Source organism: Coturnix japonica, chromosome 1 (assembly GCF_054131305.1).
Source record: "Coturnix japonica strain WE chromosome 1, WE-NBRP24, whole genome shotgun sequence".
In the NCBI taxonomy this organism is placed as follows: domain Eukaryota; kingdom Metazoa; phylum Chordata; class Aves; order Galliformes; family Phasianidae; genus Coturnix; species Coturnix japonica.
This window is the reverse complement of record NC_140663.1, coordinates 57,161,362-57,185,339: the sequence shown is the minus strand read 5'-3', so window position 1 is coordinate 57,185,339 and position 23,978 is coordinate 57,161,362. Positions and strand designations below refer to the sequence as shown.

At 40.3% G+C, this 23,978-nt stretch overlaps 1 protein-coding gene across 3 annotated transcripts in view; it reads left to right on the top strand.

Moving 5' to 3' along the window:
- DGKI (diacylglycerol kinase iota) overlaps positions 1-23,978 on the top strand; it is a 215,363-nt gene that overhangs the window by 40,743 nt on the left and 150,642 nt on the right. Inside the window, exon 1 of one of the 3 annotated variants that reach the window (XM_085521361.1) lies at positions 1,513-1,616. The exons of the other annotated variants lie outside the window; for them this stretch is intronic. Coding sequence (XP_085377487.1) covers positions 1,528-1,616 — 89 coding nt within the window. The 5' untranslated portion in view covers positions 1,513-1,527. Of the gene's footprint in view, positions 1-1,512; positions 1,617-23,978 lie in introns of those variants that run through there. 3 annotated transcript variants of the gene reach the window in all.

The window sequence follows — 23,978 nt, the reverse complement described above, 5'->3', positions numbered from 1 at the left end:
AGCACTTGTGCTTTGCAGAGACATCTTGGGGCTTAGCACCACTGTGAGTTTTGCTTTCTTCTCTGTTTAGCTCCCACACGCTGCTGCTCTTAGCAGCAAGATCTGCTGTGACCCTTCTTGGCCCTGTCACCAGAGAACCCAGCATTAGGAAAGTATTTTAAGCTTCATAGCTGCTGCTAAGTGAGGGGAAGAAAAATAAACTATGCTTTGCAAACTATGCCTAAACTTTTATAAAATGGGTATTTTTAGCATGTCATAAAAATACAAAGCCCACTCTTTATTTTTATCCTTTTCAATCTATGCGCAATTAATTGAAAGCCTTTCTACCTCGCTCCCATTCAATTTGCTGACTTTCAGAGACTAGCTAACTTTAGGACCCAGGAGGGAGGAAGGCATCATCAGATGCTGGCAAATGCTGGCCATGTTGTGTGTCTATTTATAGCAGGCATGTGTCGAACCACCTTGTCGTTCTTTTCTTAGCATCAGCTGGACGAGCTCAGCTATCAATTATCCATGAGGCTGATGGTGGTACAAGGAAAGCTATGTAAAGCAGGTGCTCAGAAGAGAGGGAAAAGGGGGAGGTGGGTGACAGGACAGGGAATTATGAGGTCTTAGGAACTGGAGAAGATCATTTTGCTCAGCCTGAAAACCCTTATTATCTCTAATAATTATTAATAACAGGGGTGCCTGCACAAAGTCATTGTGACTGCTTTCAGCTGATGAGTCCCTCCCAAATGTTATTTCTCTCATTTATTTTGATTGTGTTGGCAACCAAAAGCAGTGGGTTTTTCATCTTTTTTTTTTTCCTCCCTTTGCTTTTCAAGGAGCTGAAGCCAGGTGCTCTCCCTTCCCCCTCCCTGTCTCAGGTTCTGGTATTTGGGTTGCTAATAGCAGGTTCTGGTTTCCCTGTGTAAAGCTGAGCCTCTGGCTTTTCTCATGCTTGGAGATGGCACGTCTACTTCTTCTTTCTCCTTTATCTCCATTTTAGAGAGGATTCTGCATACAAAGACTCAGGAGGAGAATGAAGCAAGCAAAAAGCTGTCATTTATTTCCTTGCTGATGACAAAGCTGATCGCCAGCCGTTTATCAGCCCTTTTAGGATGGCTTCTCTTTACTGCTCTCCTCTCTAAGCACAGGAGAGCAGGACAGCATGAACTCTGCTCCTGACAGCAGCTCAGGTTCTGACACCATCTGCCACTTAATCCACTTCCAAGGAAGGGGCTGACGTCTGCATGCATGTGTATGCGCACACACGTTCCCATGTAGCTGTGCATCATTTCAGCAGACTTTTACTGACCAGCTTGCAAGTGCCACTCCTTTGATGAGAATTGGCCTTTGATGCTTCTTCTTTTCCTCCTCCTGGTTTAAATTTCCCAGTTCATTTTGTCATAGCATAGTGGGAGGCAGGAAGGGGCTTTCGAGTTTAAACTGGAGAAGATTTCCTGTGAAATTGAATGCTTCTGTTTTCCTACCTTGCCCAACTCCCTGAGGGGCTGGATTTCCAGGTTTTGTCTTTTCCTGGAAGTTATGAGTGTGGGATGCATGGATTTCCTTTGCGAAAGCAGCAGGAAGCAGAACAGGTGTAAATTGTCCGTGCCGGGCTCCTTGGGTAGCTGGTAAGTGGGCTCTTGTAGGAACTGCTGTTTTTTAAGCTGTTCAGTGACAAAATAGCCAGTCTCATTTGATGGCTGTCTGTAAGTACTGAATGTATTTTGAGCTTTTTCTGTCTACTTTCTCTAATAATACACGATGAATGACAGTTACCAGCACACGCAATGCTGCATTGTATCTTATGATGTTTTTAGATGAACCCTTATTCAACAGTGTTCACTGTCTGTGCTGGATCACATTTGGTCTTGGGGCACAGTGCTGTGCACACAGTACTTGATAAATGGCTTGAGAACTGAGTTGGGGAGAGAAGGGAGGCTTTGGGATGGAGGGATGGCACAGCAGGCTTTCTGTTATGTATGAGTAAGGCAGCTATGCCTTTTGGGTGGGTAAGAAGGGATATAGTAACGGTTGAGCTGTTTTCTGGAAGACAGGATCTCTCTGACAGATCTCGCAATAAAGTGTTGTGATTTCTTCCTCCTGGTTGCCTTTGTAGATCACCTGCCCCAGTTTCCAAGCACACACTAATAGCTGGAAGCTGTTTGCTTGTAACCTTCCCAACAATTTCTGCTACGTACTGAATGTTCATCAGAGGAATGCTGTTGTTTGGTTGCACTTTATTTCATTAATTGCACTTAAAATAATAATATTAAAAAAAATCATACTGCATTATTCTCCTTAGTTAAGAAAGCAAAGGAACACAATTTGAGATAATTTTCTATACAGAAAATAGTTAATTGGCAGTCTTTGCTAAGCGCACTTTATTTCTCTCACAAGAGAAAAATTAGTTGTTAACTCCTTGAGATTTCTCGTGGAGGTATTCAAAGAAAAGTTCATATTAATACCACATTGACATGTATTGATGCAACCTGAAAACTTCTTCCTTTCCCACTGTGGTGGACTGTTCTCATTTGTCAGTTCTGAAGGAAGAAAGGGAATGATTCCTGACACAAGGTAGTGGTTTAAGATTGATGTATTTAATTTAGTTAGTTAGTTTCCAGACAGTAATCAATTACAGAACTTATCTTCCCACCCTAGCTTCAGTACTTCTGTAGGATCCCAATATGCTTGCAGCAAGACACCTCCAAGCTTTGGGTAATTTTTGGAAATAGGTTCCCCAGCAGACCTGTGGGACAATGCAATTTTGTTTAGAGAATGTTGCAGTTAGAAACGTGAAAACTCCTCTGCAGAGGGAAAATAACAGTGTGCAAATGTGGGAGCTGGACTCCTGATGCCATAGTTTTTGCTTGAGCATTCAGTCATCTTTTTGTGAAATATGATCTATGTGGTAATAGGGGAAAAATTGTGAGTGTTATGCATGAGAGCGTTGTCTTGTTTTGAGTTTGTAGCATTTAGTCCTCCCATTTCAAGTAGAGTTGGTTTCCAGTAGAAAATGTTTTCTAATGACTGCTAATTAATACTGATACATAAACCCTCAAAGATAAAAACAAACCTCCTTTCTCTGCCAGAACATCTCTAGGGAATTAGAAATTGTTCTCTGCAATGCTAAAAGTTTAGCCATTTGTTGTTTTCTGGATTTATCTCTCTGCTTTTGTGTCTCTACCATTCTGTCTCAGCATGGGTGCTGTGTCTCATGAGCACAGACCTTTTCCTACTTTCTGTGAAGTTTTTTGATGGGCCTATACAAGGAGAGCTGAGGAGTTGTGAGCTAAGTAGCAGGGAGCCTTGGAGGAAAGGTGGTCCTTGTGGAAGGCGTAGACTGATATTGTGGATAAAAAGCTTAGGCAGCTTAAAAATGAGCTTCTGGAAAAGTACAGATATTTGTCTGAACCATGTCTGGGTGTTTTGGTGCACAGTTTCCAGAAAGAATGTTTGTGTGTGAGCAGAAAAGCATAATTGAAGTGCATGTTTTCAGAAGGTTCTTCAGTGAAATTACTGGTCAAGTTTACCTATCTCTACTGATAGACTGAAATCCTAAGTGGAAAAAAACCCCCACAAAATCATAAGGATTCCTGTCACTTCTTGTAACATTGAGAGCTGGGGTAGCAGGGGATGCTGAGTTCTACGTATAAGAAATTATGATCAATGTTTCTTGTTGTTTTCTAAGGTACTAACCTTGCAAGGAAGTATTTGTTGTGAGTGAATGTAAGGTTTTTCCACTGGGATAAAGACATTACTCCAGATTACTTATTCACTCCTAATACTCTATTATTTTGATCTATGTGTGCCTGTGTTTATATAAAGCAATCTGAGAATCCAGGGGATGACCACTCACCCAGGCCGGATGCTACTCAGCTCAAGTTGCTGCAGGGAGTCAGGTGTGAAATAGAAGGGGTGCTGATGAGGACATGGGATATATCCTGAGAAATCAACAGCTGTTCATGACAATTCATAGAGCACCAATGTGGGATTTAACTCTAAAACTGAGTGATGAGATCCCGGAAATCACGAGATGGGTAGTCTGCCTTGTATCTGCTGAACGGTTGAGTGAGTGCCTCAGGGCAGCTGTGTGGTGCTTGGCTGGGCAGGAATCTGGAGTCAAATGACTGCAGCATTTGAAAGAGGCAGGCTTACAGCCTTACATATCTCAGATTTTGTAAGAATTAAGGCTTTGGAATACATATCATGAAATGGTGGCAATAACAATTAGAAAGTTAATATTTTTGTCAGTTCTTGTCTCTGTCCTGTTAGCAAAATGCTCATCTTAGATAGTAGGTTTTTGCATTCCTAATATGAATGTCTGAACCAGTACATATGTTTTATATCTCACCCTGGAGGTGGTTGAACATAGCTCACCAGAGTATTCTTATTCCTTTGTTTCCAAGAGATCTGAGTGCGGTAAACTGCTTCATCAAATGTTCCTAATGCTGGAATTGTCTCCGAAAAACAACACAATAAATTCCTAAAGAAGAATTCAAGCAGAACATGTACATTTCAAATCTCCAGATGAGGATTTATGAATATGCAGAATGCTGCTAGCTCAGGAGAGTTCATGCAGGATGCTGTGGTTTCATTTGGAAGAGTCTGGAAGCAGCTGCGTGGTGAGCAATGGTTGGATGCCATCACAGCTCTCAGCCCTGTTGCTAAATGGCAATCCAGTTGGCACTGCAGAAAGGGAGATGAAGAGCACTCTAGGCATGCCTTGCTTTCTGGGGTTGTGCCATGGCACAATGTGATTGGCATCCCAAGACAAAACTGGACGTAGAAATTTCCATTTCATTGCTCCCTGTCTGTTCCTTGGAGAAGCAGAGTATTTCAGAGGCCTACCAGCAGGTTGGTTTTCATTTGCAGTAAATTAATATTTGAAAAAAGTAAAAAGAAAAAGTGTTTGTAGAAACTGTAAAGGACAACAAAAATCTCCAGGTAGATTTCAGTGCACTGGGGACTGCATACCATGGCGATGTTTGAAATGTAACTTCTCTAAATGTCAAGTAATGAGTGCTAGCTAGCAGAAATGGTCTAAACTCGCGTTTAATGATGTTCTCTGAATCTGTGGGGTTCCTCAAGGAATAAAAGTCACTGTGGATATCACAGTGAGGGTAACTACATAGAATGTTACTGCAGTTTAGGAGGAAGAAATAATAAGAGGAGAGAAGGGGATTTCTGAGTAACAGAGGTGGCAGAAATTTGTGTATAAATGGATACTGCCTTCATCCTTTGCTTCTGTAATTTTTAAGGGATAAGTTTATCTTGCAATGATCTTATTCTAATTTAAAACAGTTGATGAAAGAGTGTACTTTCACTGTGATGAATCAAAAGCAGCACTGTGGTAGGAGACCTTTGCCTAACTCCTACTCTTGCCTTTCCTGCACAGATCTTGAATGAGAATCGCCAGGTGTTTCCATATTTGCTGAAATTCCCTTAACTCAAGGCTTTCCTCAGTTTCGGGGTAATAAATATTGGTCTAATCATTCTGAATTGTGAATGAATCACTGGTGTCCTTTGGCTGGAGTGGTGTCCCTACTAGGAGCTCAGTGCTGTGCCGCCAGAGGTCTTTAATTTTAATTTAAAGAAAGCAGCTGAAATGTTTTGTTTTGTCAATTCTCTGCGCTTTTTTTTTTTTTTTTTTCCCTGCTGAATATGTATGCAATTGTGAAGAACTGAGAGCAGCTCACATGGCTGTGTCTTGGAGTGGGAAACTGCTACTTTTAAATCAGGTTTGAAAAGATTATTTTAAAATTGAAGATCGTGCATTTAGCAAAAGTGTTGGAGGCGTAGGGGCACAGAGAAGGTACAGATTGCCATATTTAACCCGTTCCGGAGTTTTAGTGTAGGATATATGCCTTTCCATGGGGGAGAAATAGCCAGACATCTGGATAGCTTGGAAAGAGTGGGACAGAAGCAGAGGAGGTGATGCATAAATTATGGGAAGAACTGAACAAGGCCTGAGTTTGGCTTGTAAAAGGAATATATCTCTCACTGTGTATTCAGCAAGTGATGTCCAGATGAGCATGACTGGTACAAATTGCTATTAAAAGCTATCGGTGGCTCTGATCACAGGAATGATGCATAAGATCAGTGTCCCAGTTGCTATCTCAGATATGAAGCTGGGAACAGACTCCTGTGGGCTGGGTGAGCTGGGGTGAACCAAGGCAGGGCAGTGAACAATGTGAGAGGTGTCAGTGCAAGTCTCCAGCTGTGTCGGCTCTTGTTGTTCAAATGGTTGGGATTGCCAGAGTGGATGTGGAGCCAAGCTTTGAGGCTAATATTGGCAATTCACTGTTATGACGTGGCAGTGGTGTTGGGTCTAAGCTTGTAACTGCAGCCCTTGGAGTTTTTAGTTTGTTGGACAAACAAGGAACCCATTTGAGTACAGTGTTTGTGTGTTGCCTGGCATCTTTCTGTTCATTTCACGTAAACTCTTGTGTTTTCAGTGCGTTTCATCTGCTTTGAGGGAAGGCAGACAGATGACCTTTCTGTACAGCTTTTACCTAATATGTTCTTCATGCTCTGCAGGATGTTTTAAAGTGAGTGAATTAGCACTGTAAAATTGTTAGCGTAATGTCAGCATTTAAGAGGGTTTTTTGTTTTCCTTCTTGGATCTTGTAGATTGCCTTGCTCCAACCTTGACTTCATGTTATGTTATGTACTTGAAAGATATACCTAAAGTTACTGAGTAAAATTGATTCCTCTATTTACTGCTTAAAGGGCTATGGATGTTAAGGGCCCATTCCTACTTCGGTGAACTTGCAAATATCTTGTTTCTCCCTGTAAAGTGCAGAGAAGGTCTTACTCAAAGTGGGGGCTTGAGCAGTTTAGGGTTGTATTCTATAGGAAGATCCAAAGCTGTTGTCATTGTAGAGTCAATAAACTCTTGAACTGATTTATGCTGACTTTTGCTGGAGAACGTCCTTTGCTGCCATTCCCTATATGTGAAGGAAGTGGTTTTCTGAAAAATGTTTCTGTTGATACCTCCTATGCTCCCAAACACAGAATGAACCTGATGCTTTGAGGCTCAGTTGTGCTCTGGTACTTTTTGGTCCTGGTAAATATGCATCAGTTTCCTTATAAGTGATTTGACTTCCATTGGGACCTCTTTCTCAATTTGACATCAGTCCCGAAAAGGGTAGGGTTCTAGCATGCTTAACCATAGTACTTCATGTTCCACAAGGTGTACTCAGCTGTTTTATTTAGCATAGTGGGCTTTTCTGTTGCAGTTATGTCCTGCATTACAGCTTCCTGTAAAAGTTTTGTGTCTGTGCTGCTTGCATTAGGAAAACTCTGCTAGTGATAATTTTCACATTTCATACATAGGAGGGGGGATCTCTTTCTTTGTTTTATAACTATGTTCCCTTGTTGTTTAAAAATGTCTATGGAGAAAACAGTTCAATCTGTTTTTTTTTTGTTTGTTTTTTCTTCTACAGTCAAAATCAGTGATACAGAAGAACTGTAGTTGTACTCTTTCACAGATTAGGGATGGTGGTGCCCTGAAGGGGAGAAGATGAGAGGCTTCAGAAGCACACTTCGTTTAGGGCTGTGTGTGAATTCAAATAGATTTACAGTGCTTCTCTTCAAACATCAGAGAACTGAAGTCTACAGGGCTTGAAATTGGAAGAAGTCTGAGACAACAAATGGAGCTATTGAACTGCATAGAAAATGACTCTCTGCACAGCCCAGTGAACTGAAGGGAAGTGCAAGAATAAGAAAATGAATGCAGCAGAGTTTTTATTATTATTATTATTTTTTTAGTGTGAATGCTACTTGTGAAGCCTTACTGGTTGGCTTAAATAAAGTAAATCTGTTCAGTGGAACCTCTGAAGCAATCAAACTCCATGCTACAGAGGCCATGAAGTCCTTCATTCCACCTCTCCTTTGTGCAAACATTCCCAGCTTCCTGTAGGCACATGGGACATGCTGGCCTCATTGGTGAAGTGGTGCAGGGCAGCTGTTGTGTTGGAGTTAATTGGCAGCTGAAAGGCAGCATTAAGTCTCTGAGCGGCCTGGTGGCAGCAGTGGAAGAGGCTGTTGAGGCACACTTTGATAGCGTTTTAATTGAAATGTGTCTAAATCTACTTAATCTAAATATACAGAGAAAACTGAGCAGGACTGCTACCTCTGTTTAGATATGGTATTTACTTGTTTCCCTTGTGGAAACTATCTCTTGCTTTCTAAGTAGCTGAAGAATGTCATTCCTCTTTATCCCAGCCTCCAGAAATGCTCCAGAAGTCCTCAAGTGCATTGCTTCTTTACTGTCATCTCTTTCGGACCACCAATAACAAACCCATGAGCTGTAAAGGCGAGTGGCTAATACTTTATTTCCAGTGTGTGTGAGCTCTGAGATAACCATGAATCCTCCAGGGATTTGGATTTACTGTTGATATGCAGACAAATCCCTAAGCCTGACTGTAACACTGCTCAAGGCTGAAGATGGGCTGAAGTGGCAGTATTTAGTCACAGCACTTTTGGTTTCTCTGCCAAAGCTGTTTGTTTTATGATCTGATTAAATTATTTATTTATTCATTTATTTTGGAGCAGCATTCCTTATTCTAGTCTAAAAGAAACTCAGTTGTGTCAGGTGAGGATTCTTGGTCTAAGGAATGCTTATAGAGTAATACTGGAGGAAAAGAATCAGATTGTAGTCTATGAGGATGTTATTGGTGATTACTATGGGGACTAGTGCTATGGTTGTTGCTAAATATTCTCTTGGAAACTGTCTGGAAACAGGAGATGAACTGCGGAGTGATGAAACTTGTATCTAGGCTATTCAAAGAGAAAATTAACTGCCAAGTGGCAAAAGGGTTCCTTTGTGGCGAATGAATGAGCTATAAAGTAGAGGATGCAATTCTGTGCTGATAGGGCCACTTTTCTCCATTTGTGTTGCTTTGCAGTTAGCTATATGCTTTTGCAAGGATGGGTTTGTGCATTAGCTATTACCCATTTGGAAAGAGATTTAGTAGTCGTTTTAGATAATTCTGTGAATATTTCTGCTTACTGCTCATAGAAGCAAATACAAGTCAGAGAAGCCAAGTAGAGCAATAGTAATTTGGTCAATGAAATGGAACAGTTTATGGATGAGAAAAAATTTAATACAAAAAGTTTTGCAAGCGTGAGTGTCAGGAGCAGCAAGCAGAAGACAGATAGTGAATGCCAATTTATTCTTTCCTGTGATATAAGACCCAGAGAACATCACCTAAACTTATCACACAGGTTTAAAAAAAAAAAATTATTATTTTTGCTCACAGTTCATTATTATGTGATGGAACTCATTGCTGTGCAGAAGACCAAAAAAAAAAAGAACATGGAAAAAATTGCTTGGTGAGCATGAAACAAAAACATCTGACACAACCTAAGCTCTGCTCTGTTGAAGGTGGTATGGAATTGTGGAAGGTAATATCCTTTTGTGTTTGCCTTGTTACTCTGCTCTTTCTGCAAGCATCCATTGGCAAAGGGAAAAGCTGCTGTCTTAAGTAAACATTTGGTCCATCTCAGTAGGATAGGTTGCTTTCTACAGAGGTCTGAAAGGAGGCTGTAGCATGGTGAGGATTGGCTTATTCTCCCATGATAGTGATAGGATGAGTGGTAGCGGCCTCAAGTTGTGCTAGGGAAGATTCAGATTGGATATTAGAAAAATTTCTTGTCCAAGTGATGAGGTATTGGCACAGGCTGCCCAGGGAGGTGGTAGAGTCACCATCCTGGCAAGTGTTCAAGAACTGTATGCGTGTGGCACTGAGGGACATGGTCAGGAGCCATGGTGGGGATCGGCTGAATTCTGCTGGTTTCACTGTCCACATGAGATGGTCCAGATGCAGAGTCATCAGACTGCATGTGAGTTATAAGCTGAGATGGAAGTCTCTCTTGCATGTCCTCCTAGCCTTTCCATCCTAGCCATCTTGCTCAAAATGTTGCTTGGAGAAACCTAATTCCTTTCCATGAAATTAAAAAAAAAAAAAAAGCTTATTTTTAGTCTGCGGGCAGTTATCTAAAATTTACATGCTATGAAACTCTGCTTGAGGACATATGAATCTTCTCATGCCTCAAGCTTTTGTTCTGGAGCTCATTGGTTTGGTTTATGGGTGTTTCCTACTGTTTTGAATTGTACTGAAGGACAAAATTTTAGCTGTGCCTGTATATGGTTTAATAGCTTAAAGCAGCCAGGAACCACAGGAAAAACTCTGCTAAGCTTGAAAGTAATATGTTGCCAACATGCTTCTAGCTTTGTTATTGAAAGCATGTAATCAGTGCTCAGAAAATCACTCATTATGATCAGTCTGTATTAAGAGTTTGTCTGAGCTGCTAGGAATGGAAATGGTTGCTTCTGTCAGATTACATAGGGAAGAAGTGGTGAGGCACTAGATCAGGTTGCCCAGAGAGGTGGTGGATGCCCCTTTCCTTGGAGACGTTCAGGGTTGTGCTGGACCAGGTTCTGAGCACTTTGATTCTAGTCTCAATCAGTGTTCCTGAGGGTTGGTACCGGAGCCTGTCCTGTTCAATATCTTTATTGATGACTTGGGTAAGGGGATTGGATGCACCCTCAGTAAGTCTGCAGATGACATCAAGTTGAGAGGAAGTGTTGATCTGCCTGGGGGTAGGAAGGCTGTTCAGAGGGATCAGGACAGGGTAGGTCACTCTGCAGAGGCCAATGGGATGAGCTTCATGAAGACCAAGTGCCAGGTTCTGCACTTTTGCCACAACAACCACAGGCAGTGATACAAGCTTGGAGCAGACTGGCTTGAAGACTGTGCAAGAAACGGACATGAGGATGTTGGCCAGTGCTCAGAGGAACATGAGCCAGCAGTGTGCCTAGGTGGCCATGAAGGCAAAGTGGCATCCTGGCTTGTATCAGAAATAGTGCTGTCAGCAGGAGCAGGGATACAAGCATACATCTGTACTTAGCCCTGGTGAAGCCATGCTTTGAGTGCTGTGCTCAGATTTGGGCTCCTTACTACAAGTAAGACACTGAGGCCAGTGTGTCCAGAGAAGGGCAGTGAAGCTGGTGAGGGGTCTGTAGCACAAGTCTGATGGGAGGAGTGGCTGAGGGAACTGGGACTACTTAGTCTGGAGAAGAGAAGTCTCAAGGGAGACTTTATTGCTCTCGACAATGACCTGAAAGCAGGTTGTGATGAGGTGGGGTTGGCCTCAAGTTGTACTGGAGAGATTCAGATTGAATGTTTGGAAACGTTTCTGCTCTGAAAGATTCATTAGGCACTGGAACAGGATGCCTAAGGAAATGGTTGTGTCACAGTCCCTGGAGGTGTTTGAGAAACATTCAGATGTTGTTCTAAGGGACATGGTTTTGTGGGGGATTATCAGTGGTAGGTAGATAGTTGGACTGAATGATCTCAAAGATCCTTTCCAAGCTTGGTGATTCTGTGATTTAGCTGTAGGTCTTCCTGTTTGTTGCAGGGGAGTTGGATTGGATGACCTTTAAAGATCCTTTCCTACTCAAAAGATTCTATGATTCTATAGTTTTTGTTGTTTTTGCAAAGCAAGAGAATGCAAATGGAAACTGTCTTTACCCCACCTGTTTTCTTGATGCTCGGGTCCTTGTTGAAGTTACACAGAATGATGTGGACCACTGCATACTTCTGTTGCTCTGTTATGCTATTCAAGCTTATATAAGCTGAAAATCTGGAATGCAAGGTGTTCACCAGTTGCATTTTTTGATCAAAGTTGTAGTGAAGAGTTTAAACAAATCAGATATGTTGAGGTCTGTGAGCTCTGTTCATATCCATTTGTCCTTTGGAAAGTGACATCCTGGAAATCTATGTCTTTAAAAAGAGATTGTGTGGAAGTTGGCATATAGTTTCCAGGAAAAAACAATGAAAAGGTCTTTCCAGATCTGGCATGTGCATACGCAGTGCCCTCCAGCAGTCCTCTGAGGTTTGTCTGTCACATTAAGAAAAGATAATGTGGTTTAAAGAAAGAAAGCATTGGCTTTTTGTAAACCTCATCTACTGGCTATATTTTACAGTTAAATGTCTTCCCCACCACCACCCCTTTCCTTTTTTAAACGTGTTTTTGAATCTCATTCCTGACTGTTTGTAGCTGAGATTAAAGGAGAAATCAAGGTGGTCCCCTCAATCCTACTCCAATAAGTGTATGACTCCCATGGGGAAGACAAAAGTTTTGAGAGAGACAAGTGATTTTTCTTTTTTCCTAAGTGCCTTGGTCCACCTAACATTTTTGTCAATAATCTTGATTATCTTGTGAACTAGAAAGATGAAATCTTTACTTTGCCAATACAAAGCCCTTTGTGGGAAGGGGGAAGAACTTCTCAATAAACAACCAACCAAACACAAAAACTAACACCAAACTCTGGGGAAAATGAGCTTAACAGAAAGAAATGAGAGGGAGAGAAGAAAATGAGATACCTGACGAACAGAATTATTTCTTAATTTGGTTCTTAACAGAATCAAAACTAAGGTGCGGGGATCAGATTATATTGCCCTTCTGAGGTGTACTGGAAAGATGCTTCATGCACTGGGTACATTGTGTATTTCAAGATGATGCACTAAATATAAAGGAAATAGATGCTTTGATGGAAAGTTCTGCAATGTACCTTCCTGTTTTCAGTTCCCTTGGTTAGATTTTTTCTTTATTTTTTAATTGTACAAAAGCACTCTACTTGCCAGCTTTATACTAGCAGAACATGCAGTACCAACGTAACTCCAGAACCTAGTTTGTTGTTTTTTTTTTGACTAAAGACGTAAGGGGAAGTCTTGCTTTTCTTTTTCCCGCTGTGTTTCCTTCTGCATAAATGCCTCTGAGGTAGGAAGTAATTTCATTCTGTGATGGTTTGTAGTGGGAGAAGAGGTGAAAAATATTCTTCAGCCATCTTGCTCAACTTTTTCCTCAAGAGAACAGAAACAAACAAATTGTCTTAACACCATAAACATTTTGTATTTTGCTTCCCATGTCTTTGCTCTGTGCAAAAAGTTTGATTGGGGGGGTGGGGGGAAAGAAACAAAAAACCAACCAACAAAAAAAAAAAACAAAACCCAAACCAAACCCCGGTAGTCATTACATTATAAAGCAAACTGAACTAAAAGAATAATATGAATGCGTACTAAGAATCTAAAAGGGGATGGGAAAGTAGTTAACTGGGTTTTGTTCCATTTATGAACTCAGTTTCTTGACCATCTGTGCTGATTTTTGCTTTTAATAAATTGTGATTACCTAAGGGTTATGGCAAACACTTTTTTTTAATATGTATCTAAATTGTTATAATATTTGGTATGTGCTGGATGCTGCCCAAATACAAGGTAAATGTGGTCATTGTTTGGCATTTGGAGGGTCTGGAAGGGACGAGAGGTGATGTAAGCAGCATGGTCTGTTAGCAATACCTCTAAGTGATAGGCATGTGGTTAGGTAGCTATTACTGTATTTGAGTTTGGTTTTTTTTTTTCCTGTTTTCCTTTGTTCTTTTTTCCTTTCTGTCTCATTCCTCATTTTCCACTCTTGTCTATACTTCAGTTCCCTATTTCCCCCGCTTTGACGCTTGGCCCATATGATAATTACGTTAAGAGAATAAAGACCATACTGGTCCACTTTTCTGTAAGTAACACAGCAGTAGGTCTTCATGTGGGATTAAAAAGAGAAGAGGATAATGATTTAAATTTGTGCAGGAAGTAAACAAAAGGAATACAGAATCTAATCTCATTTCTGTAATGGAAAGGTAATAAGAATAGCAAGAATATTCAAGTTGATCATGTTTTTGAAGAAACACCGGTAAAGAGGCCTTTAAGGAATCTAAATAATGCTTTATAAAGCATACTTGATATGCAGAAAATATCGCATACAACAAAGAGCTTACTGTCAATAAAGCATTTTATTTAGATCAGCTTGACAGATTGGATATTCCATATGCTGAGAAACCCTTAATTGAGAAAAGGCACTTCACACCTCTTTCGTGATATCTCCATTTGGAACTTTTGTCTGTGAGAAATTTGTTTCAACTTCCATGTGTTCAGTTGGAGAACCATGACTTTTATTCCTTGTCCTTTCAGTGACAGTTTCATTGCCTTTCTCCTTCCCAACCTGTATGGAACCAACTTCATATGTCTAAAACAGCTGAAGAGACCCAGTTAGGATTCCAACAGGTTATGGATATCATATGTCAAAGTAGCTCTTTTTCTCTCTCTTTCACATTACCATTGCAAACACTTGCACGCTTTGCTCACCTGCATTTCTAAATGCAGTAGGAGGCACTTTATATTAGGAGGTCTTTCTTTTGTTTCATTATTTTCTGGAAGCTTCAAAGAAAAGAGGAAGTAGAGACGGTGAAGCAGACAAATTATTTGGCAAAGTAAGATTGTACTGAGGAAGGAAGCTGTAGCATTTTGACCTCTAAGCCAAACTCACAGTAGTATCTGTGATGCCAATATTTCTACTGGTGCTACTTAGGTTTAACTGATTAAGGCCAAGATTAAATGAAATACTTTAAATCCAGGTCCAGGGATTCACGCAGTATGTGCATTCTCCTCTCCCTTCTAAGTAAATGGAGCTTTCCAAACTGGGCATAGTTAATAGCTTAAATACCTACATGACTTTGAAGCTCTCACTTTGTTGAAACCCTGCCTCCTTGTGCACTAACATGGATGAAAAGCAGGCGGCCCCTCCACCACCTGCTGCAGAGCAGGCCAGGGTGCTGGCAGTACAGGATGAGCCTGTGGGTGTCCCCTGAGCAGGGTCTCCAGGATGTGGATGTGCTGGGGCCAGGAGGTCACACTGCTCTCTGGGCACTGGTGGAGTCAGAGCCCACAGTGCAGCCTGTGGTAGGGTGAGCTCCAGCTCCTCTCCCAGGTGTTCACTTCTGCTCTGTTCCCTACGTGGCCTCTGAACAGGCTTCTGCCTTCCTCTGCATTCCCTGCTGACTGTGTCTTGACTTCACTCTGTGCTCTTTTGACAATTGTCTCCTGCCTCTGCCTTCAGTCTGAATTCAAAATCCCGGCTTGACTGTTGAACTGTGGTGGTTGCATTAAATAAAAAAGGCTATTTTTATTTTTTTTTAAGCATTTTGGAAAACTATTCAGTATGCTTATTTTTAAAATGGGGTCTTTTATTTTAAAATGAATGAAATTGCTTGCTCTGCTCTAGTAGAAACACAGTTCGCTAAATGGTAGTAGATCAAATGTTAGAAAATAATTTCCAACAACATTTATGACTGTGAGATTCACTCGCATATTGAAGTGAACTGTTAGCATGAATTGTAATTGGTATGCAATGACTATATAAATAAATATAACGTAGGGCACTAGCCCAAAAACAGTAAACTGCAACCCTTTGAATTAATACTGAAGGGAAGTAAATCTCAAGAATGAGGGCATAAATTGTTTAGCAGACAGAACTGGGATGGAAATTTTCTAGCTGTGCTGAGATTTTTCTACCTGCAACAGAGCTGTATGCAAGAATCACATCTAAAGCAGTTTGTGTGGACAAGCTCAGGAGATACCAAGCTGAACTTCTGTGCCAGAATTGTGCCCCAATGTGAATTTACAGCTCCCGTGATGTAGGAAAATTGTTTTTCTTAGATAATCTTGGACTAAATTGACTTGCAGTGCAGAAGCATTCTTGTTGAACAAATTCTGTCGCTTGTTAATCTGTCCCTCATTGAATGTGTTATTACAATATGGGGAGACAATTAGTTTTGGCAACAGAGCTGCAGACTCTAGTTTTCAAGCTACATGCTAGGAGATGAAGGAAAAACTGATCAGATATGTTCTGACCAAACTATGTGTAGTTGCTTTAAAACGAACAGATCTATTTATATGGTGATTTGGATGGATACATGTTACTATGTATATGTGTTAAGGTAATAAGGTGCTTGTCATAAAATGTATGCTGAAGGAGGAAATAGACCCACCATACACCTAGAACCCTGAAAGTGTGTCCAGTTTTGGGATCTTCTTTTGACTTGCTGAATTTATCACAGTAGTTTTAAGAGCATTATATGTGGATTTAAGATGGGCTTTGAAGCACAGAGTGGGGGAAGAATAGGCAAACACCTGTACTATCCAGATGCTAAAGCAGCTCTATCTGTGTAAGGAGATCATCCTACCAAGATCTTGTCATGTTCTCCATCCCCAAACTTTTTGCTCTGCTCTTCTTTGTTCCTAGGGTTTATCCTAAGTCTGATCTGTGACTGTTTCTTCAAAGGAGAGTAGTTAACTAACCTCAGTTGAAGCAGCGTGAGGGGAGTGGTTACTGATGATGCAGGTGTAGCCCTGGACCTAGTTTGAAGATCGAATGTCATGCAAAATGAGAGTGAACAGTACTCTCTGAGGAAGAATGGTCAGAGGGATGAGCTAGATGAGAGTGGGAACAGATGCAGCTACTCTGATGGAATAACAATATTCTGCTTCTCAGTATTTATCTTCTGTTGCTCCTTCTCCACATGGATTCACTGAACGGGCAGCTGCAAAACTTAGTATACAATCGAATCATTGCTCACTCGTTATTTAATAACACTTAATATCAAATGGCTGGAAGATTGTGGTAAGATTTTCAGTAGGTAATCCAAATGTAAAATGTGACCTTCCTCTTTCTTTCTTCTGGAAGTGAGTACAGAACAGTCAGTCCCTGGAGTCCTCAGCTCACTGCGTTGGATTTGAGGTGGAATAATTTAAACCCAAAGCATCTCTGCAAGAGGTGGAAACAATGCATATCAACAGCTCTGAACTGCCCACACAGAGTTTCAAGTGGCAAAAAATAGACTATCAGAATTCAATTATTCATTATCACATGTTTTGTTGGCAGGCAGGGGTTATGGGGGAAAAAGTGGGAGAATTTGCCTGAATTAGTACGTTATATGAGCTGGGTTAGATGGCTGTAGCCCATTAAAGTTCTTTAGAAGAAGACACTTTTGAAACTCTTCCTTTGCTGATGCGCCAACAGGCCTTTGACAGCTTGGTGTTGAAATCTTCTCCCTTAGGAATCCAGAGGAATAGAAGTCAGTCTCTGTCTTTGGCATTTCTGTAAGTTGCTTGTGTGTGCTAGTTTTGCACGCTGGCTGTAATCTTCTTTTAAAGCCTGTTTTTACAACATTCACTATTTACTTTGCATTTATTACCTTTCAGCTTTGTGGTTTTATTTTTTATTTTTGTGGGGACAACAGAAATGAACCTTGTATTTTTTGTGTTTTCATAGCGGGAAGGGAGATGTGTGCTGGGTCTGGGCACTCTGCTCAGTGGCTCTACACCAGGCTATGGCCATCCTCCCTGTGATGCAATATCCCAGCCTGATGGCTGCACCGATTAGGAAGTGGTGCAGCAGTTTGGCTTGGTGGGCACAATGCTGAATTACAGCCTTGAGTGTTTACATACTGAGCACATGTTCATGCCCTATATAAGAAGTTTTGTCAGGACTACAAAAATTGAGCATGCAAGTTAGAAATTGTCAGGGCATTTATTTATTTATTTTTTATTTCCCCCCCCCCCACTTGCTTGTGCATATGTATTATGAATCAGCCCCTAATTACACAGATGCATACTATTTCTTCCACAGAATTCCTGCTTCCCTCTGTGCACAGGACGTCCACTGCTGTTCAAATGAGAAGCCATTCAATATTTATTCTCATTACTGTTTCTCATGTCAAGCAGTGAGGGCAGAATTGCTGATGGCCTCATAGTTTTAATTTCCTTGCTGTTCTTCACAGCAGCACAGTTGGGTAGACTTTCATGGACAGCCTCTGCTGTGGCCCTGTCTTACGCTGGATGCTGTGCTGTCTCCATTTATGAACTGGGAGTAGAAGAACATTGAATATCTTGGTGGTCTTGGACACTCAACCTTGCAGTGTTTCTGATTTCCTTATCTCCTTTTACTTTGTTCCTGATTCCCACCTTAGATCCAGTTGCCATGCTTTGCCTCCCTTCCTGCCTAGCTTCAGTTCTTGACATGTCTCTGCCTCGATGAGATTGTTCACTAGATGCACCTTGAATGGTGGCACAGGGTAATACAGAGGCATGAGTAGCTGGTACTGGGTGCAGCACATCTGTGCTACTGCAGAATGACTCTAGGCTTCCTGGCAGGTGGGTTATGCCAGTCCTGGCATTGTACTTACATGTCTGCAAGCTCTGGCAAGTCAACATAGAACAACGTGCTGCAGTGAAGGTTTAAACTGGATTCTCAAGAGGTGTTCATCCAATACATTTCAAGAGTAGTCAGCCATGTTCAGTTCAGGTGCAAAGAAAAAGTTATCTTTTAAATACATCTTTGCTGCTTTGTAAGTTTGACTTTCACTCAGCTCAGATTGTGCCTTGTAGGTACAATTTACAGGAATATCATGAGCAGCTTGATCTTTTCTTATTACTTTACTCCTGAACATCTGTAATTGCATCCTCTGATTGCCATAATGGACTGTAGTTCTGCCATTTTTACTCCCAAAGACTGTACTCTATTTTAGACTGCACATTTTTCTTTTATTTGCTTTTTAAAGTGAATTGTGATGGAAATTTCTTTGTTACCTGTATGTGGTTTTAAAGCTGTCTCTGGAGATATCTGTACCAGAATAAAGTCCCAAGCTGCTATTAAAATTAATGCATAAGAGAACTGCAAGGGAGAGAGAAATTAAAGACTGACAAAGGCAAAGTTGTTCTTACACCTGCTCTCCATCTCTTTTCACATTGTGCTTGGCCTTGCCTGCTTCAGTGAAATTTCTCCACTTTTTACTCTAAGTACAACTTCTAGAAGACTTAAACATCATCCATCGGGTGTCTTTGAGTCACTGGGTTTGCACAGAGGTGTGTTACTGGTAAGCAGTAATAGAAATGAAAAAGTGGGTCTCCAGATAATGGCGTGAGGTTGTTGCTTTGATTTTCTTCAGTACTTTTAATTAATTAATTTTTGTAGGGAGTTGAGTAGCATATCAGTATAATCTTGTTTCCATTTTCATTTCTAAAAGTCAAAAGAATATTGTGTATCTAATGATGGCATTATTAGAAAAATCAATATATGCAGGAGATGCTGAGATAGTGTATGCGGCAAGAGCTAAATAAGTTGACTGTTATACTCAGTTACATTTTAATTGATTTACAGATATATTAGCTTTAAAGACAATCTCAGCATAAAATACATTGACATATAAATACAACACCATGATCCAAACACTTATTGTAATCAATTTTGCAGATTATATTTAATTTATATTTTGTTTTCCTTGAGTTTGCCCAAAACTTGAAGCTTTTCTATTCTTGGTATTTTTTGTAGTTTGTTGGTGTCTGAGTATGCAAAGCATGGCTGCCTTTGATTAATATAGTCTAGAGTGAAACAAATCAGCTGCTCTTTTTTTTAATGTATGAATTCCTCCATTTCATCAGAGTGTCTGAAGAGCCTTATTTCAGTGTGATATAGTTGGGCTAGTGTCATCATGACTTGTCTTAGAGCTGACCACTTACGTGATGGTTGATGCAGAATCAAATTGACTGAGGGACCTCCTTAAAGCTTTTTGACTTGATCATATTTCAAGTAAAGAAAGGAAAACAACACAACTGTATAGTGAGTCATCCAAAGTTATTATTATTATTATTTTGCCAAAATACTGTTGTTGAAGGTAGTACTTTATGCATATTTAATACATCTTACTCTGAAAATTCGTCTTGTTCTCTGAATTCCGACTCTTAGAACATGATAAATATATGTGTGCTGAAGCTGCGTAGCTTCCAGGTTCACATGTAGAATCATTACAACTTCTATTTGTCCTATGTAGTACTTTTTTTCCATTCTTGGAAAGGTACCCTTGAAGGAACTCTGGCCCACATATGGGGGCTGTTCACTCAATCTCTGTGGTGGGCGGTGTATCCTTGCCCATGGATATCATAACAACTGGTCTTTCATTTTCTTCCTGTGAATCCTTTTAAGAACTTTGCTCACTAATCACTCTGCTCAGTGAAAAATGATGATGTTCCTGTTAGGACAAACAGAGATTCAGGAGGTTTTAAATTAAAGGGTTAAAAAAAAGAAAAGAAAGGAAGTTGTCAGCAGTTTAGTTTGTCCAGGATGTGAGTCTCAGCACAGAGGCAGTGCTGTACAGCAGTTGGGTAACACCATGAGATCTTTGGGGAAACCCAGTTTCTCTTGTCTTGGCTGTGGCCAAGTTTGTCGTCTTGGATAATCAGTTCACCCTTCTGCTTCCTTTTCGTTCCCTACTTAGGTGGTTCTTGACTCAACAGGTCCTTTCTATTAGTGGATGTTTTCCTATATCAGAAAAACCTTTATAATAGTTTCAGTTTATGCAGTAATGCTCAAATACAGTGATTTAGGGCACTCCTTTCTACTCCCCAGCACTTAGCCATTGGTAGCATAGCTCAGTGAAACCAAGATACAGGCACATTGCGAGGGGGCTGGAGCGTGGCAACACATCTATAGTGTTGCTTTTATTGAAGCTGCACTTTCTCCTCCTCCACCTCTTCCTTCTTCAGAAGATGATGACGTTGTTTTATTTGTTTTAATTCTATAGTTAGCAAACTTAGCAAGCCAGCTTTAAAAGTAAAGCAGCAAGCAGTCTCTGTTCTGACACTGTGAGCTCTGTTTCTGTAGAAGCTTTGAGAGTAGAAAATAAGTGTCAATTCCTACCCCTAACTGGGGAGATTGTGCTCCAGAATGACACACCATGGAGTAGCTGGTAATTTCTGTCCCCTTTCTTTCTTTTGTGGCTGCAGGCACCTGATCATTAATGTCATCATGGTTAAGGAGTTAGGTCCCTATTTCCATGGAAACATGGGGAAATGGCTTTGGAAACTTAGAGGCCCTTTATTTATCAGGTAGCATTTTGTCTCCTGTTTAAGCATTTATAACAAAGAAACCTACAATACTGAAATGCTTTAAGAGATACCATGTTAAATGAGGTGGACAGTTATATAAATGGGTGGCATTTAACTTTGCTCTGCTCTCTAACTCTGTACCAATGTATCAGCTGGTAGAGATCAGTGTGGAAGCACTGAGGCCAGTGGTACCAGAACAGCTTCCAACAGCTAGGAGTTTGTCCCAGAGGACTGGTACACAGTGGGTTGGCCTCCCAAGGGGAGTGATGATTTTCTCATTTCTTCAGAGCTGAAGCTAAATGAGATGAATCTCTGTACAAGTATTGAAAGCATTAGTTCAACCTCCGCTGCTGGATAAATGAGATCATCTAAAATATTTTTTGGATTCCCTATTATGCTCATAGGTTATGAGATATGAATTAATTTTTTTTTTTTTTTCACTTTTTTTTTTCACTTTTTCTTTCTTTCTTTTTTTTTTTTTTTTTTTTCTTTGCTCTGTGGGTCAATATTGATAGCCACTTAGTGTGATAGACACATGAATGTGTATTTAAGTACATATAAGTACATAGTAATTTTAATCCTGTGAATGTTCAGACTTGATATTTCTTTCCTTCCCCTTCACTGTATTTACAGTATGTTGACTACAAAAGACCAATAAAACACAGATAACAGACTTGGTACCCAAACAACGCTTGGAAAGCTGAAATGCACAAAAGACAAAGGATGGAAGGATATCTTTAAAAAGGTTTAACTAATGGTATGTTAAACTACATTTTAACCCATTGACAGAAGTGAGGGATAAAGTAATGATCCATTCAGTATCAGTGGCAATTTTCCTGTTGTCTTAGTTCTAATCTGGCTCAGCCAGTGTTTTTTTCGTATTGCATGTTCCTGTGCTTTCTCTTACAAACTACCAAATCATTTTCACATCTGAGAGAAGTCCTTGATCTGGTTTAAAAAATATTTTCTCTCTCTCCCCTCACATGAATATCAACTATTTCTACTTATCCTGCATCTGAACTTTGCTCACTTCTGTCACAGCCTTCAGAAAAAATTCCAGTTGCCAATATTAAACCTGATTTGAATAATAACTATGTACATAAATGTCCATTTACTCTTTGGCCAACATGTCAAATGAATAGTGCAGATGATTAAACCTAGAATGTGATGTATTGTGCTGTTATCTTGTCACCTATAAATAGTGAAGCAAGAACCCTGAGGTGGCTTTGAATTCAGCAGTGGCTTCAGTTTTGTTTCTGACTATTCTTCTTGTACTGCAACCTTGGGAAAAAAAACAACAAAACAACAACACATTTTGCTTTCCTGAACCTTGCTGTTCCCCAAGCTCTTTGAATGTAGGACGTCACATGCAGAGCTGAAGCAAGGGTGATAAGCATCTCTGCATTCCCTTCTGTGTCAAGCAGCTCCTAAAAATTATGGGAAGACAGGGCTGTGTAGGTGTCTAGGGGGAAATGTTCAATTTGGGTGGACTAGCATCAGGCTTGGTGTTTTATCTTCAGTGCTGCAGAGGGAAATTCCTAAATGTGATGAATGCAGGGAGAGGCTCAAAGCAGCTGTGGCAGACCTAGTTTCTGGACAACCTGCTTCTTCTGTAAGTTTCTAGTTCAGTTGCCTCTGTATAGAGTCTGACCTCCTTTTCTTGTAAGTGCCTCTTGTCAGATGAGTTTATGGGGAGAGATGAAGTTGGTAAGCGGTATGATTAGGGATGATTAGCACAGTGGGAAGTCCATTTTCAGGTGAACTTTGGAAGAAGTTAATGTCAGTGAGACAGATGTCGGTGAGGTGGATGATGTGTGTAGTAATGTCAGATAAACTTCCCTTCCCTCACAGATTTTTCCTTAGAAGTATTTCTGAGAAGATACTGTTAGTTCTTTTCCTTCTTGTTTGAATTTGAAGCCAGTGACAGTGGTCACACTAAAATTAATGTGGTCACAGAGTAAGGTCTGCTGTAGAATAGAAGGTCAAGATACTGTTCTAAGTTTAGGATGTAGTTATTCAGATGAGGTATGACAGTGAATTCCTTTTATTTTTGTTTGAAAAGAGAAAAAAAACAAACAACAACAAAAAAAAACCAACCCAAAAATACCACCTCAAAACAAATCCTAATCCCCAGCAGCTGATGAAAATGTTATCTACTGTGACCAAATCAGATTCCAAAATCCAGAACTCTGTGGGACCAGACTGCTGCTGAGGCAGAGATCTCTGCTGGTTCATGTCGATATAATGCTGGCTTTCTCTCTGCTTCATAATGTGTTTTAAAATCTACAGTGTAAAGAACACTCTGAAAAAGAAATTTTGCGAGTTGTAGTGCTGTAAAGTTGATGTTGTTACTGAGTTTAAAATGAAGTTGCAAGTAGACGGTTAATTTAGTTAACAGTATATTTTGGCATTATAAATTAACCAGTAAATCAGAACAAATAGTCTCTCTTAAGGTTCAATTGCTCGTTGTTTTTCATCTGCAGCTTCTGAAAAAGCTTTTGAAACATTTTATTGATGAAGTGATGCACTCTCATCTGCATGTAGTACTTCTGTAACTCCAGCAAAGGTTTCTGGTGACATGATATACCACAAGAACAAAGCTCAAGTTTCTCTCTCTCTCCCCCGGGTGGAATTACAGTCTCCATCAGTTAATGGAGCATTTCTCAACTTCAGAAAGTTGAATCCTGACTTGTCAAGGAAAAGAAACTTACAGTAATGCTCCTACCAGCAGTGTTGTTTTAAAAGCCTACCAAAAAGAGCAGTCACTCAAATAGACTGCATAGGTATTCATCCTTGTCTCTCCTGCATGCTCTGATTACAGTGCATTGTAAACATTGCTGAAGTGATGTCACTGGCATCTGATTCATGACCCCTTTATAACCGAAATTACTGCAAATTGAGACAGGCATTGCTGCATTATGGATGGGCTGTGGCTTCAGTATTTGTCTTTGTGAAGAAATGCTATAAAAACACAAGCAATCAGAATAACAAAATATATGAATGCTCTGAAAGACTTGTGATAATCTGTGGTTTAAGAGTAATTCCACAGTAGATTACATAGTTTTATTATATGTAATTCATTGTTTCATTTTTTTTTTTTTTTTAAAGCTTTACTGAGCAGGAAGTTTGTACTTGGTTTACCTGCGAAGGTGAGTGCTCTTCAAGCTCACAGCATCCTTTGTAGGCTCTCTAAATGGTTATTAAATTTACTTT